The sequence below is a fragment of the Apium graveolens genome, chromosome 4, assembly GCF_009905375.1.
Source record: "Apium graveolens cultivar Ventura chromosome 4, ASM990537v1, whole genome shotgun sequence".
Lineage (NCBI taxonomy): Eukaryota > Viridiplantae > Streptophyta > Magnoliopsida > Apiales > Apiaceae > Apium > Apium graveolens.
In genome coordinates, this window is record NC_133650.1 from 315,084,478 (window position 1) to 315,100,562 (window position 16,085).

General features: G+C 34.3%; 1 protein-coding gene across 3 annotated transcripts; it reads right to left on the reverse strand.

Moving 5' to 3' along the window:
- Positions 1 to 785: 785 nt before the first annotated feature.
- Positions 786 to 6,520, reverse strand: LOC141721848 (glutaminyl-peptide cyclotransferase-like). 3 transcript variants are annotated; one of them, XM_074524978.1, is made up of 11 exons: positions 6,156 to 6,517; positions 5,616 to 5,672; positions 5,377 to 5,412; positions 5,165 to 5,229; positions 3,853 to 3,916; positions 2,634 to 2,751; positions 2,267 to 2,364; positions 1,739 to 1,809; positions 1,607 to 1,634; positions 1,408 to 1,462; positions 786 to 1,072 (listed from the first exon to the last, which is right to left on the reverse strand). In XM_074524978.1, the coding sequence occupies exons 1-11, from the start codon at positions 6,450 to 6,452 to the stop codon at positions 954 to 956; spliced, it is 1,008 nt and encodes a 335-aa protein (XP_074381079.1). In that variant the 5' UTR covers positions 6,453 to 6,517; the 3' UTR covers positions 786 to 953. The 3 variants fall into 3 exon arrangements, with proteins under 3 accessions (XP_074381079.1, XP_074381081.1, XP_074381080.1); XM_074524980.1 differs by having other exon boundaries at positions 5,377 to 5,431; positions 6,156 to 6,331; XM_074524979.1 differs by having other exon boundaries at positions 989 to 1,072; positions 1,607 to 1,629; positions 6,156 to 6,520.
- Between the last annotated feature and the right edge of the window lie 9,565 nt (positions 6,521 to 16,085).

The window sequence follows — 16,085 nt, forward strand, 5'->3', positions numbered from 1 at the left end:
TATCTTATATGAAAATAATACATTAATAAACAATCAACTTGTATTTGATATATATTAGATATTATACATTAACAAATAAGAAAACAACTAAAAATATTATAATTGCATGACACATAAAAAAAACTCTAGAAAATGACTCGTGCGAGGCACGAGTTATTATGCTACTCTTTCTGTCTCACTCGATTCTTTACGTACTTTTACCTCATACTTGATAAGCATTTTAAGGCTATTATAAAATATAGTTTTATAATTTATGTATTTTTAAAAAAAATCTGTATAAAAATTTAAATATTATATTTTTATTTAAAATAAAAAAAAATTAAAATTATTTAGAGAACCATATTTTACGGGAGGCTTAAAATGCGTGTCAATCCCCTGTTCCCAAATGTAAACTATCCGGTGGGACGGAGAAAGTATTAAACAGCTAATACATCGTCAGCTAATACATTCTCCACTGGTTCTTTCTGATGAACGGAATTTCTTCAATTTTTTATTAAATTTTGTGATTAAGAATTGATTCTAAACACATGAATGACCTCAATTTCTTACCCGTTACTGATTCCAAACTCGTCTCTGAACGACACCAACAAGGTTTAGACAGTGAATGCTTTGGCAAACAAGCAGCGGGTTTGCACAAGGACTCTACTACAGACAAGATACCGTGTAAACTTGTCAAGCAGCTAATGCAGGATGTGGTTTTCCTTTTGTTCAAAGGTAAGCTCCAATTGTCAGGAATATCTAACAATTTGGTGTACCAATGTAATTTTGTAATACCATGAAAAAGCTAAAAGAACAAATAGTTATAAGATTAATCATTCTCTCACAAATTGTTAGGGATATCCGCCCAATCAGCGAACTAGATGTCCATGCTAATTCGGTTTTGTTGATGTATGACTATCTCTATATCCACGGCCTACTTTTGGCTGACATTCAATTTTGACATATTAATCATTTCAGCTAGTCCCAAATACAAACCGCTTTGGCATGCAAATATCCCCAATGTTTCCATGAAGTTCTTTCTTCATAGGAAGCAGCTTTATTTCGTATAGCTTTGGCCAAAGCTTTCCTGTCACTAAAATTTGGCTTACTAGTTAATAACAAATTTAAACCAGCACAAAGCCAAAAACCAATGGCTTGAGTAAAAGATCTGAGCTTAGCAGTTTAATGTGTTGTTTTTATGCCTTTCCAGGGATCTAGAGACTTCCATTATATCCTACTAGAACCACGTGTTGTTAAATATTAGTACCATGCAACTAACAGATCTAATAATAGGTTGCTTACACTGAACACACTCTGCAGGAATAAAAGTGTAACAATGGCCCTGCTGTATATAGCTTAACCACAAGTACAATCATATTACCATTATCCAATAAATATTACTGTAAAGTAAAATAATAAGCAGCTTACCAAAAATTCTGTTTTTCTCTTTATCCCATGCTATGCCATTCAAAACATCAAAATTCTGAAACACAGGGAGCAAAGCATTAGTTTAAAAAGAGAGTTCAAAGGTTCTTTTTCTATTAAATCAATTATATTCTCCTTCATCTATTCTTGTGAAGTCTAAGTTTGAATAACAGCAAGTTAGCAAACAAAAAAATATCCTTACTTTTCTCCCAGAAGCCAGTAATCCTTCTCTGTGGAGCAGTAAAGAAATTAGTAGTTTAAAATTTAAGGCGAAATTTCTTAAAATAATTAGATAAATACACATATTTTATTAAAGGAATTTTGAAACACAAACCTTAAACTTTGAAGTAGAATCCACTCACGGACAATGCCATCTTTTGGTGAAATCTTAGCAATGCAATCAGTCTACTTCACGAAAAATCGAGAAAACAAGTTTAAGGCATTTCAAACTACAACATTGTCAGGTGAAAAATATATCCGTGAAGATGCAACAAAAATTATCTTAAATGACACAATTTTATCTTTGTAAGCAGATAATAAATAAAATAAACTTAACAGGTTATTTTCAAAGAAAAGCAAACAAACAGGCATCTGCCGACTACATTGAATTAAACAGAGGGTAACTATCAATTTAAAGCAGCAGAGATGAAGATATGACTGCAAAAAACAATTTTACGCAATTTGTTGCTCATTTGCAAGATACCGATCGATAATACTACTTTTTCTTTGCTTTTAAAGTGTTATGTGCTGGACAACTCTCACACAACAAATTTAAGAGCTAATAATATAGAAAAATGCCCACTATAATACATCATTGAAAGCAACTGAAATTTGTTAGACAATTAAAAACCCAGAATTTTACCTGCCAAACATTTGCCCAAACTTCATCATCTATATACTCCAGCTCATTGAGGTTATGCACTTCATGACCATTATAGGTGACAACTTGTTTTTGTATGACTGCAACGGCGGAAGCATTTAGCAAGAAACAAACAAATATAGTCAGTGAAGAGGAAAAGGAAGAATCCAAGCTTCCGTCATATGTATGCTTTAATAGCTATACAGATTTACCACAGAAAAGCCATGATGCCTTAATATACCAAATTCTTTACACAGAATTAACTAACGAGACAATAAGTAAACTATCTCTTCCACCCCACCCCCCGGGTCCCCTCCAGCACACAAACCCGTCTAAGAAGAAAAGGAAAGTTTTTTGTTGTAGCCGAAACCTTTCATATTTTGTGGATCAATGTGATACAGTGTTGAGCTTCCATCAGTTCCATATAAATATTTTCCGTCAGTAGCTAGCCCCCAACCATCTTCCATCTGGTGAGTAAATCTCTTAAACTGCAAAAATCATGGTGTGAATTACCACAAGATATTACTCTTGAAGTCTTGCTCAAAGTTACATCTAGGAAGAACAGAGTCACCTTCATAAAGTTGATGTACTGAAGACAATAATTAAAAGAGAGACAAGGCAGCAAAACAGGAGTGCAATTTATCATTATTGTGCAGTGTGAAAATTGATGATAATCATAAAATGTACTTTCCAGTTCAACATATATAGATAATATCTTTTGAGAACATTTTTGTGGCAGCTTTAGAAAAGTGTATATGCTGAAGTCTCAGATCTCACTTAGTGCCCTAGCTATCTTGTCCTCTAATAGTCCACCTAATTCTAAAATTGATCCAACTTTAATTACATACGATCACGAGAGTAAAATATGACTGTTTGTCATGTCACACATCCCTACTATGAAGCATCCAATTTGAAAGTTCGTGTATTTTGATAGTAAAGAATTTTTTTTTACATAGTAGCAATTATCCATTTCAACTAATTGTTTTTACATGGTAACATCATGTGACATGCTCATCTTTCTACACATCTCCACTTTAAACAACTTATACAATAATGCATAGACAGCAGCTAAGTGCACCAATATCTTGCAAAACCTTTTTAACATGCTTGTCATTTTAATAAAACAGACATTAGACAAAAAATATCAAAAGCCTAATATAACAATTATAATAACAACAAATGTAACTAAGAAAACTGCAAGAGGTAGTATAAATGTGACGAACGTTAATGTCAAGATGACACAGAATCACCAACCATTTAATATAAGTGTTCACCGACTCACCGTACTTTTAATGTATATTCTTTACCACTACAATTTACATATATTTCTAGGTAGTGGCTTTAGCATAATTCAAACTTCGGCTTCTGGAAATATCATAAAATTTAGAAGACAAAAAAAAAAGGAATCAAATTAAAACATCTCAATTTTCAGTGGCAAGATGGAAAAATTACACCAAATTTAGGTCTTAATGGTAAAAACTCACGTTAAGATTAGTAAATTGCATGTATATATACATATACTAATCACTAGAACATGCATGATGAAAAACACAACTTATGAATTCATGGAATAGGTGAAAAGAACAGACTTTGCTGAAATCATTTCGGTCATATATGAAACCAATTTTCTTCAACCAAGTAACTTGATATAACCTACAAAAGCGAATAGAGTTTCTACATCAGAATCTGGGACCCTCACCTTTTACACCAATATTATCATACATGTGAATGAAATAAATAAACACATGATAAAAAAAATTGCACATCTTATTAATCACACAGTAATGTATAGTAGTACATCTCAAGTTCCACAGAAATTCCTACAAAAAAAGCCCCTTTTGAAAAGAGTTAGTTAAGGATCTTATGACAATAACATCAATAAGTAATACTGTCGATGTAGTGATCTCTCATTCAAAGATTTAAGAGGACAATATAATCTTTCAAGTGCAAGTAATGACACGGAATACACTGGTGTGAGATGGATTGGAGAGTACCTACACGTGTCTTGTTGGAGTTGAACCAGATCTAGATCATGTACAGTGATTATATTGCTGCTATTGTCATATACATCAAGGAAAAGATTTTGTGGGAGGCGGGAGGTCAAAGAGAACTACCTTGAGGTATGTGCAGCCTGCACTTCATTAAGGTAAGTTGTTGGTGAAACTATCTTGTTCAGTTGATGAGTAAGGGCTTAGAGGTGGATGAACACATTTTTTTGGTAAACATAATTACTTCAGCATTTTAACGGGGTGCGGAAAGGATATTATTGTACCAAATAGAGGTTTCTTTTCGTATACACTAATTCAACTACTCAGTAATGCTTCGCTTATAGAAGAGGCTTTGGAGGGCCTTGACTTTTTGGTACTCAGTCTTTCTCCTTATTCAAAAATCAAAAATAGTTTCAAAGGCCGTGATGGCTCCTAGATTTGTAGCAGACACATCAGTTGCCTGATGAGTTTTTTTTAATACTCTTATATGCTTCTTATGAGCAGTGGATGGACACATCCTCTTTGGGAGGACTTTGGTGATTTCATTCCTAACATGCTCAAGCCTGATGTGGCTCTTATAATGGTTAACGCTGTGATGGTTTTGGTCCTGTTTTTGGTAGAAATCTTGGTGATTGGATGGAGATGAGATCGTTCCTGTTGTTGCAGGGTACTTTATTCTGGAAGGTTGTTGCGAGAGGTAACCTCTGATTTGATAAGTCTTAAAGAGAGTATAATTGTTATATTATATGGTTGTGATTTGCATTGTACATTTACCTTTTTACTAAAATTGACACATTTCACAATACACATCACTACTTATTAGGATCTAAATTTCTAACAATTCTCAACCTACAAAAAAAAATCAACATCTAGAAAGGGAAAATAGTGTTATGAAAGAAATTCATTCACAAACCTTTCTCCGAGAAGAGTTAACCCCTCTCCAAAGTAAGATGATTCCATTTTATGAAAGGTCATAATCTGTTGATAAAAGAAAAAATAAAATATATTGAAACCATATAATCCAACAAATTGCATACAAAGACCATAAAAAAATATTCATCTGAAAGACCCTTAACAATTTTCGCTCATTGTCATCTGCAAATGTATGAAATCAGAATGCTGTACCTCACCAGTCTGAATAGCTACTCGTCGAACCGTTGACTGAAAGCAATGGCAACGGCTGGTTATTAGCAGACCAAAAATCAAACAGTCATAAATCATAATATTGCCGCACAATATAGTATATAAAAAAAATAAGAAACAAAAACAAAACATATATACACATATAAAACAGCAGCAGTAGATTGCTACTTTTATTACTAATATATCCTAAAATAGCAAATCGACAAAACAAAACGGCTCACCTGATCATAAAGACCAGTTGACTCGAATAAGGTATCATTTCCACCATACAAAAGCCCCTAAAAGCAAACAAATATAGTAACACAATCAGCTCGTTAACTCATTCCCCAATATTACTAAAACATTGACTCCACTAACATCATAAACATTTAAATTTCCCAAAACACATTAAAAAAAAAGAACTCACTCCATCATCAAATTTCCGTTCATTTCAAAACTTAACCACAAATTTCACCGACAATCATATACATATACATATACATAAATCACTAAACCACAACCGATCAACACACGATGAAACGATACTATCATTTACGAGAATTATTGCCATCACTTTCGAAACTAAAAGTACAAATTTCACCGACAATCATGTACATACACATAAATCACTAAAATCATAACCCGATCAACGAGAGCTATTCCCATTCACTTCGAAACTAAAATACAAATTTCACCGACAATCAAATACATATCCATAAATTACTAAACTACAACGATATGATCATTTACGAGAGTTCTCAAACCAGGATTCTCAAATCAACCTGAGTGAACGCTTTAGGATCATGAGGAAACTCATTAACAACCTCAACTACATAATTCTTCGGAGAATCAGTACGAGATCTAATTGCACTGAAAGTGTTCGATGAAATGCTCAAGAGAAATAAAGCAGCGAGAAGCATAATAATTAAGGGAATGTAGATTAAGTGTTTTTTAAAAGAGGCGAAAAGAGATGAGGAGCTGATAGATTTGGACATTGACTTTGCGAGAGTGTTGTGATTTGATTTTTGCTTATCGGCAGGTGTGTTGTTTTTTCTTCTGGTGCGAGCTCCGCTCGCCATACACGACTGTGTTTGTATTCTTCATGTGGCCCACCGATCTCAAGATTTTTCGGATGATCGGAACTGATTTAAAAATCTTGAAAATTTTGTAATTAATGAAAAAATCGATTTGGTAAAAATCAGGAATCGGACCTCATAAAGTACTTAAAAATAACCGAAAATCGAGAATTAAACAAACTAATACTGGATGTGTTTAATATTAAAATATTATTTAATATGTTATTATTTTTAGAATAGTTATTTATTCATATATATTTGAATTAATTTCACTTTGCATCCTTTTAGTTTCAACATAATGCGGATTGGGTCAAAAAACTTTAATTATATACAATATGCATCCCTTAAATTTTCATATCTTTATAATGACCACCTTTGGACTAACTTTTGTTAATTTTGACCGTTAAGTAACGATTGGCTAAGGGTAAAATAGAGATATTAAGTATAAAATATTAAAAATTCAAAAAAAACTATAAAATAAAATGTAAAAAATATGGTTATTTTTTTATAGTGCGAGTATCTATATAAAAAATTTTATAATGTGTGTAATAATTATAAATATATCAAAAAATATTATTTAACTTGAATATTTTAAAGATAAAATAATTAAATAGAAAAACTAAAAAAATATTATTTTTTTAAAAAAAGTCTTAAATCGGTTTAACACTTGATTCAAATTTTTTTTTAAAATCATTATATTTTACTAATTTTTCCCATATTTTTTAAATTTATTAATGTTTTATTCAAATATTTTATATGTGTTATCTCCATTTTACCCCTAATCAACCGAAATTTAACGGTCAAAATTGACAGAAAATTGGTTAAGGGAGGTTATTGTAAGAGTATAGAAACCCAAAGGGATGCATATTGTATATAATTAAAGTTCTTAAGCCAATTTAAATTAAGTTGAAATCGAATGGATGCAAAGTGAAAACAACTATTTACTATAGAGTACATATATTCTATAATTGAGTAAGTCCGGTAAGATTCAACAATCTTTTAAAATCTTATTTATGGTTAGTTTTTCTAATATACCCATCTTCTTCTTTTTTACTAATTGATAACACACGTGTAAAGATTGAGAAAGAATAATTATCATTCACTTGTCAATGAATACATATATAATTACTGCTAATTTACAGCTGCTATATCAATTACATTATCACAGATATCAGTCTGACAATATTTTAGCAGACTACATAAGGAAACTACAACACATATACAACTACTAAATCATTGCTTAATTGTGACACTGATCTTGACTTGATTTGTTTTTATCAGCATGATCTTCATTATCTCTAATACGCCCCCGCAAGACGGACGATCGAGGAACAAGTCCGATCTTGGAGAGTAAAGAATGAAAGCGAGAAGCCATTAAGGGTTTAGTGAGAACATCCGCCAATTGATCATCACCTGATATATGAGTCACACGTACTGATCCGAAATTAACTTGTTCACACACAAAGTGGAATGCTAATGCCAGATGTTTCATACGAGAGTGAAATATTGGGTTGGCTGAGTAATGTGTAGCACCCAGGTTGTCACAATAAATAGGAGGAGTGTTCACGGAATTATAACCAAGCTCAAGCATTAATGACTTTAACCATAATACTTCAGATGTAGTATCGGCTACTGCCCTGAATTCAGCTTCAGTAGACGATCTAGCTAAAGCTCTTTGCTTTTTAGCACTCCATAATATAGGGTTACTACCAAGATACGTAATGTAACCAGTAGTGGAGATGTATTGATCTTTGTCACCTGCCCAGTCGGCATCGGTAAAGGCATGAAGCTGCAGAGGAGAGTCATAACGAAATAAAAGACCATGATGAGCAGTACCATTTAAATAACGTAGTAGCCTTTTAAGAGCATGCCAATGATCATCTGTAGGACAATGCATAAACTGAGACAACTTGTTAACCGAGAAAGCCACATCGGGTCGAGTAAGAGAGAGATATTGCAAGGAACCAACAAGAGCTCGATATTCAGTAGAAGAAGCTAGAGGTTTACCACCGGTGAGAGTAAGTGAAGGAGTGAGAATCTTAGGGGTGCTGGTAGGTTTTGCCCCGGTCATATTCGAGCGAGTGAGAATGTCAGTTATGTATTTAGTTTGATTTAAAAATAGTCCAGAGGGTGTAGGCACCACTTCAACACCGAGAAAATAAGAAAGTGGACCAAGGTCCTTAAGAGGTAATCGTTGTGAGAGAGTAGAAATGAAGCTATTAAGATGCGGAAAAGAAGGCCCAGTGATGATAGTATCATCTACATATACTAGAAGGTATATTGTGGTTGTTCCCTTTTTGTAAAGAAATAGTGAGGGATCCGAGATTGATTTTATAAACCCGAAATTGAGTAAAAATGACTTGAGTTCATTGTACCAGGCGCGAGGGGCCTGTTTTAGACCATAAATGGCTTTTATCAATTTACAGACGTAATTTGGAAATTGTGGATCAATGAAACCAGGGGGTTGAGACATATAGACATCTTCTGTAAGAGTACCTTGTAAGAAAGAATTATTTATATCAAGTTGTTGCAAAGACCAACCACTGGACACTGCAAGAGAGAGGATGAGTCTGAGCGTAGCAGGTTTGATTACTGGACTGAAGGTGTCTGAATAGTCAATCCCAGGCCTTTGATGAAAACCTTTGGCAACCAATCGAGATTTAAGGTGTTCCACAGAACCATCAGCATTGTATTTCACTCTATGAACCCATTTACACCCAACAATATTTTGTGAAAGGATGAGGAGGAACCAAACACCATGTATTATTTCGAGTAAGTGCGTTATATTCATCAGTCATAGCTTGCCTCCATTGAGGATGTTTAAGAGCTTCAGAAATGGTACGAGGCTCAGTAAGTTGAGAAGAGATAGCAAGATGCATATTGTATTTAGGATTGGGTTTTCGAATATTATTTTGAAGTCGAGTGACTATATTACGTGTGGGTGGTGATTGAGGCGGGGAAGGTGGGAATGATAATGATGAAGGAGATGCAGAAGATGATGACTTGTTACTTGATGATGGTGAGGGAGAGGCCTGGTCAGGCACTGTACTATTTGAGGATGTAGAATCTGATGAGGAGGAGGACACTAGATGATTATAATTAGTAGAGACATGATGGGTTGGTGGCATAATAGATAAGATAAGTGGACACCAGTCATTAAGATTAATATTTTGTGTAGGGAAGGAGTTAGTTGTCAATGCCATGAAAGGAAATTCATTTTCAACAAATTTTACATGACGAGATGTGTATATTTTGTTAGTTTTCGGTTCAAGACAATGATATGCACTTTGAGAAGCCGAATATCCTACAAAAATACAGGCTTATGAGCGGGGTTCAAGTTTGTGATGGGTGTATGGTCGGAGCCAAGGGTAACATAGGCATCCAAAACTCCGTAATTTTCTGTAGCTGGGGGGCTCTTTAAAAATTTTGAGATAAGGAGATTGATTTTGTAGAGTCGGGGTGGGAAGCCGATTTATTAGATAAATAGCTGTAGTAAAATCTATAGGCCAATAGCGCGTATGCATGTTGGCGTAAGAAAGAAGAGTTAGACCAGTTTCTACTATATGACGGTGCCTACGTTCGGCATAGCCGTTGTGTTCAGGTGTATGGGGCGGAGATGTTAAGTGAGATATGCCATTAATCGATAGATATAGAGTAAGTTTTTGATATTCACCACCATTATCAGAAAAGAATTGTATTATTTTTCGATTAAAATTTTTTTCCACTATGGCACGAAATTGAAGAAATATGGAGTAGGTGTCCGATTTTCGCTTTAAAGGATAAATCCAAATATATTTTGTAAAGTGATCAACAAAAATGATATAATATTTGTAGTTTTCATATGATAAAATGGGAGATGTCCAAACATCAGAAAATATCAAGTCAAGGAGAGCATGAGAAGTAAGGCTAGAAGTAAAGAAAGGAAGTTTGTGACTTTTATTAATATTGCATGAATTACATGGTAAACTGGAAATATTAGGAATTTGAAATGGGAAAACAGTAGATAAGCTCTTAACGATGGAGCTGGAAGGATGGCCTAGACGGTGGTGCCAATTAGACACCGATTCTTTTATTGTAGAGTTGATAGTTGGAGAGGAGGGACACCACTCATATACGCCCTGTTTGGTTGGACCCTTTAGAAGAATTTTCCCCGTAAAAAGCTCCTTTGCACAAAAAGAAGATGGTAAGAATTCAATAAAAGCATTATTATCTCGACAAAATTGAGATATAGATATAATATTGCGAGATATAGATGGGACATATAAGACATTAGAGAAATTAAAGGTTTTAGATGGAGTAAGAATTTGGAAAGAACCAGTATGAGAGATTGGAAGTGAGGACCCATCACCAATAACGAGTTCATCAGTGCCATCATAGGGAGCATGCAGTGCTAGATTGTTCAAATCATTAGTGACATGGTGTGATGCTCCACTATCCAATAGCTACGATGATGAGGGAGCGAACATGGTTGTGGCAGCATGCACTTGAGGAGACTGATGGGCTTGTGGAGCCTGAAGCCCAGGTTGAGTGACACGAGGTTGTCGATTGGGACGAACACTGGGAGTAGTGGTATGTCCGGATGGAAAGACAATATTAGAAAATAGTTGCTTAAAGACAGGACACTGAGATGCATAGTGACCTCGAGTACGACACCACTGACAAGTACCTTCATATTTGCGAGGTAGACGAGATGAGGAGCAATGTGGAGGGGTGGGAAGTAAGCCATCATATGAAGGACGCGAGGAACGATTCTGGTTGAAGAATCGAGTTTGAGTTGCATGGACGGTGGCTGGGAAAGATGAGTTGTGACGCCCTCCAAACCCGGGGTCTAGATTTGGGGGTCACTAGCCAATAAACTATAATAAAATAATCATAGCGGAATAATATAATAAATACGACCCCTTGAATGCACTGGATCGATCACAGGTTATAGTATGGAACAGGCACTAATACAAACCAACTGTTATTACAAACCATGGTCTAATTAGTTTTACAACTTATTCAAATTTTATTACAAACCTCTAGACTAATTAAGTATCCCAAACTGTCTACCTGGAAACACACCAACTATTTACAAACACATAACCTCTGGTCAGACCTGGAACTTAAGCTTGCCCTGGCCTAGCTGAAAGAATCAAGATAAGAAACAAGTATGAGCGAAAGAAATGCTCAGCAAGTAGTAAATAGCTTATGATTTGGAATAACAACAGTATATCTGATGAACAAAACCAACTACAATAACTGAACAGTATCAAAACTGATATAAATTTGATAATAAACAACATTTGCAATATATTATGTTTTGGGATTGGAATCCTCGAACGACGGTGTGTTGCCGCCGGTGATCAGCCGCGGAGCAACACCGGTATGCCGAAGCATATCCAACTAAACAAAAGGTACCCAAGGCACATATCGGCCTAGCAAGGTGTTATATCCTGTATAACACATAGCTCACACTGGACCGCCGCCACGGCCTCTTACGCAACCATCCAACCCATAAAAACAATTGTCCGTCAAAGGAGTCGAATCAAATGACATCCTTAACCACATAACTCCCCATTTCTCATGGTCCGGAGTTTTCTCAACAACCAATGGCGAAATAACCAGAACAATTAGTTATTCGCTAATCTCAATTCAAAGCTTTGCCGTATAGAGTAAGTTGTAGCAAAATGTAAAAATATTTAACTATTCTGAACTTAGAATAGTAAAGAAATTGAAAGGATAAATTCAGAGTCAATACCACTTGAATGATATGTGATGATATAAATAATTGCTTAATATGATGCGAAATAAACGTCACTTGAACAATAAGTGAAGTTAGGGTACTTGCCTGGTATGCTCAATAACCTCTTACTTTAACTCTGTTTCTAACTGCTGGCTACTATCTCCGTCTAACACTTGACTGCGCTCCTTGCTACTCGATTCTATAAACAAAAGGACTATCTCAATTGACAGAACTAAACTCAATCGACGTAACTATACGTTTTGACATCTACCCGACCGTTTATAACTAACATGGCATTTTTAAAACTGTAACAGATAGCATATATATCACGTAACACGTAATCATGGTATTCATATAACACGTACTCACATATTTCATGTGACACATAAGTCAGATCATTAAAAGGTACGTCTCAGTGCGTTCAGAATGAAAATTAGGTCAATATTAGCATTTACCGACCAAATACCGACTAAAACTGATACACAAATCAAATGACATTGCAATACAAAAGAAATTAGGTCTCAAAAGTATTTTTATTAGAAGCGCAATATTTTTCTGAGTCTGTACGCGTTCGTTTCATATTAAACGGACGAACGGTTTAATTGTTATGAATAAAATAAGGAATAAATAGATTTAAATCAATTAATAATAATATTAATTGATTTTTAAATACCAAAATATAATTTTTAAAACCTTAAAATAATTTTTTTTTTAGAAATTATTTGAATTAATTATAAATAATTTACATTTATTTAACTATTTATAAGTAAGATTAATTGATTTTTAATCAATTAATTAAATTCATAAATAATTAACTAAAATGAATTATAAATAATTAAATCAAATTATATTTTTGAAAATAATTAAAGAAAATAATTTTAGGAATTTAAAATAATTAAGAAAATAATTTTTAGAATTACAGATATTAAGTAATTGATTTTTGAAATTAAATAAATAATTTTATAACAGAAAAATGAATTTTTATTTAAAAATAAACAAAAACATAGAAACAGAAACTCAGGGCAAGCATAACCGGAAAATGGATCAAAGGGCGGCCGTCCAAGAACACGACCGGAATTCTTGAAGAAAACCGCCGGAATCAGGGAAAACCCAGAAACCGGCCGGTGAGCTTCGAACTCCGGTCGAGCTCCGGCAGGACCCTTAGATAGTCGAAACCACGCGAATCACCCCGTTTTTCTCAGCCAAAACATTCTAAACAATCCCCTAACCCTCCTGGCACTCTCAGTTCGTCCAAAATCATCCCGGAACTCAAGTTCCGATCAAAATCGATCCCCCTCCGGCGAACCAATTCGGAAAAATCCGAATTCGATCAAATCTCCACCAAAAACAACGTTTCAAGCATCAAAATAAAGCTGGGGTCATTTGTAACCTAACTACATCATCGAATACTAACCCGGATTCAAGAATCAACCAGAAAAATCAAATCAAAAAAACCCAAAACTCAAGAACGCGGTTTCAATAATTCGGGACTAAAACGATGCAACTAAATACATAAATCGATCATAAACATCATTCTAAAACTCTCTGTAACATCAAAATCAACCCAGAATCATCCAAAAACAAATACGATTTTCAAGAATAAAAAGATAAAAATCGACTTTTCGATTTACTGTACCTCAGATCAAGATATTGGTATCAATGGAAAGCGCTCTTCGAGAGGAAGATTTTGGTTACTAGCACGTCTGATTTGGTTTCCAGAATCGATCAAAAACCGTGTTGGAAGTTGAGAGAAAAGATTTCACCCCCAAGAACTTGTTCTTGGTGTTTATGAATTTTCTGAATTTTTAATAAAATAAAATGAATAAATTAATCCTGTTCAGCTATTTATATTAATTCTGAAATTATATCCCCAAAATAAATTAAGGGTGTTTTTATCCCTAAATTACAATAATTAAGCCCCAAAATAATAATTACGGGGAATAATTTTAAAAACGATAAAATACAAAATTAATGTCAAAATTCCCCGAAAATTGCGAATAATTTAAAAATACAAAAATAAAGGGTATTTGAAATACGAATAATTTTATAAAAATAAAAACATCGATTTTGTGGGGTTTGTCGTCCCGTTGGGGTCCCGGTTCGATGATTTTTGAAAAACAGGAACGATCCCTAAATTACCAGAAAAATCCGAGAACACATAAAATACATTGAAACACGCGTAAAATGAAATAAAACGAGTACCTTAATAAAGACGCTAATAAATACGCGTCCCGATTGCAGATAAGTTCTTATAATTGCAATTTAAACATATTTTAATCAACCGAAAATTTTCTGGCCCGTACAGAAACATACATAACAGTTATAACATCTCATATCATAGCAACAATTACTTTAAATTTATAAAACACACAATATTTATTTATTTAACATATAATATTCACATAATTTTCCCGGTTATTACATGAGTTGTTGGTGTTTTGTTGATTTTTGATAGTAAGTTCAAGATTAATAAGTTTCTCATGAAGTTCTTCAAAGAGGATGGGTGTATCGCGTGCATTCACAGCATCAATGATGGGTTTAAAGACTTCATATTCAAGGCCTTTGAGAACTTTTTCAATGATGTCTTCAGGATCTATAGGTTTTCCAAGAAGTGCAAGTTGGTCGGTGCAGGCTTTGATGGATTGCATGTATTCGGTGATGGATTGAGTGGGAGATTTTGTTATATTACTGAGTCGGTCCTTGAGTTGATTGATATGACCACGTGATGGATTGGCATAGGTTGATGCAAAAGTTTGCCAGGCAACACGGGATGTTGATGCTTGAGAGATGAGAGGAACAAGTGTGGGTGTAAGTGTGCCAACAAGTGCACCAAAAATGAGTTTGTCTTGACGAACCCAGGTGGAATAAGCAGAGTTAGGTGTAATCTTAGAATCATATGTGATTGTAGAGGGAGGACATGGAGTAGTGTCATCAATAAATCGGTATAAATCAAAGCCTATTAGAATAGCCTCAATCTGTGTTTTCCAGGCAAGGTAATTTGTTGGTGCAAGTTTGATAGAGTTGTTAAAAGTAATGACAGTAAGAGGTTTGCTTGGTTCATGAGTATTAGAAATAAAAGATGAATCTCCATTGTTGGCCATGAAGAAGAACAAAGAGAAGACAAAGAAATTAGAGAGATAGAGGATCGGTTGAAGGCTGATACCATGTAAAGATTGAGAAAGAGTAATTCTCATTCACTTGTCAATGAATACATATATACAGATTGTCAAGCTAAATTACTGCTAATTTACAGCTATATCAATTACATTATCACAGATATCATCAGTCTGATAATATTTTAGCAGACTACATACAACACATATACAACTACTAAATCATTACTTAATTGTGACACTGATCCTGACTTGATTTGTTTTTATCAGCATGATCTTCATTATCTCTAATAACACGCACACGCTGAGTCAACTCCTGAGCTCTGACAAGGGAGTTCAATAGCTCAACCACTTACTATACTCTATCTTTCATTTGCTTAAAATGAGCTGCGAAAACAATCCATTGCAAATCAACAGGTAATGCTTCAAACCGTATTGTATTAGTGCAGACCGCATTACTTTGTTCTTTCATCACCCTTTTCCTTCGACGTCCTTAATTTCATTGCTTTCACCAACCCTCAACAGCAACATTTTTAATAGACTCTTTAGAACCTTCAAATTCTCTCATCACTGCACACTCCATCCACAAAACTCTCTGCAAGTGTATCTGTAGCACTTCTCCAATTCATCATCTACTTCTCTGATCCAAAAGCTCTCCCTAGACCACCCAAAAAAAGGCTCTTGAATACCCTTATACATTTTCTCTTGCATCCGTCTTTCTCATACATTCCTCTCATTTATATACTACAATCACTGCAATCTCTTTCTTGAAACACATCCCATCCTCTAACTTGTATC

Coding starts and splice junctions, on each gene's coding strand:
- LOC141721848 (XM_074524978.1), bottom strand. CDS start 6,452: ATGGCGAGCGGAGCTCGCACCAGAAGAAAAAACAACACACCTGCCGAT. Junction 5,230..5,376: donor TAGCTATTCAGACTGGTGAG/GTACAGCATTCT, acceptor TTTTATCAACAG/ATTATGACCTTTCATAAAAT. Junction 1,635..1,738: donor ATTCTACTTCAAAGTTTAAG/GTTTGTGTTTCA, acceptor ACTGCTCCACAG/AGAAGGATTACTGGCTTCTG.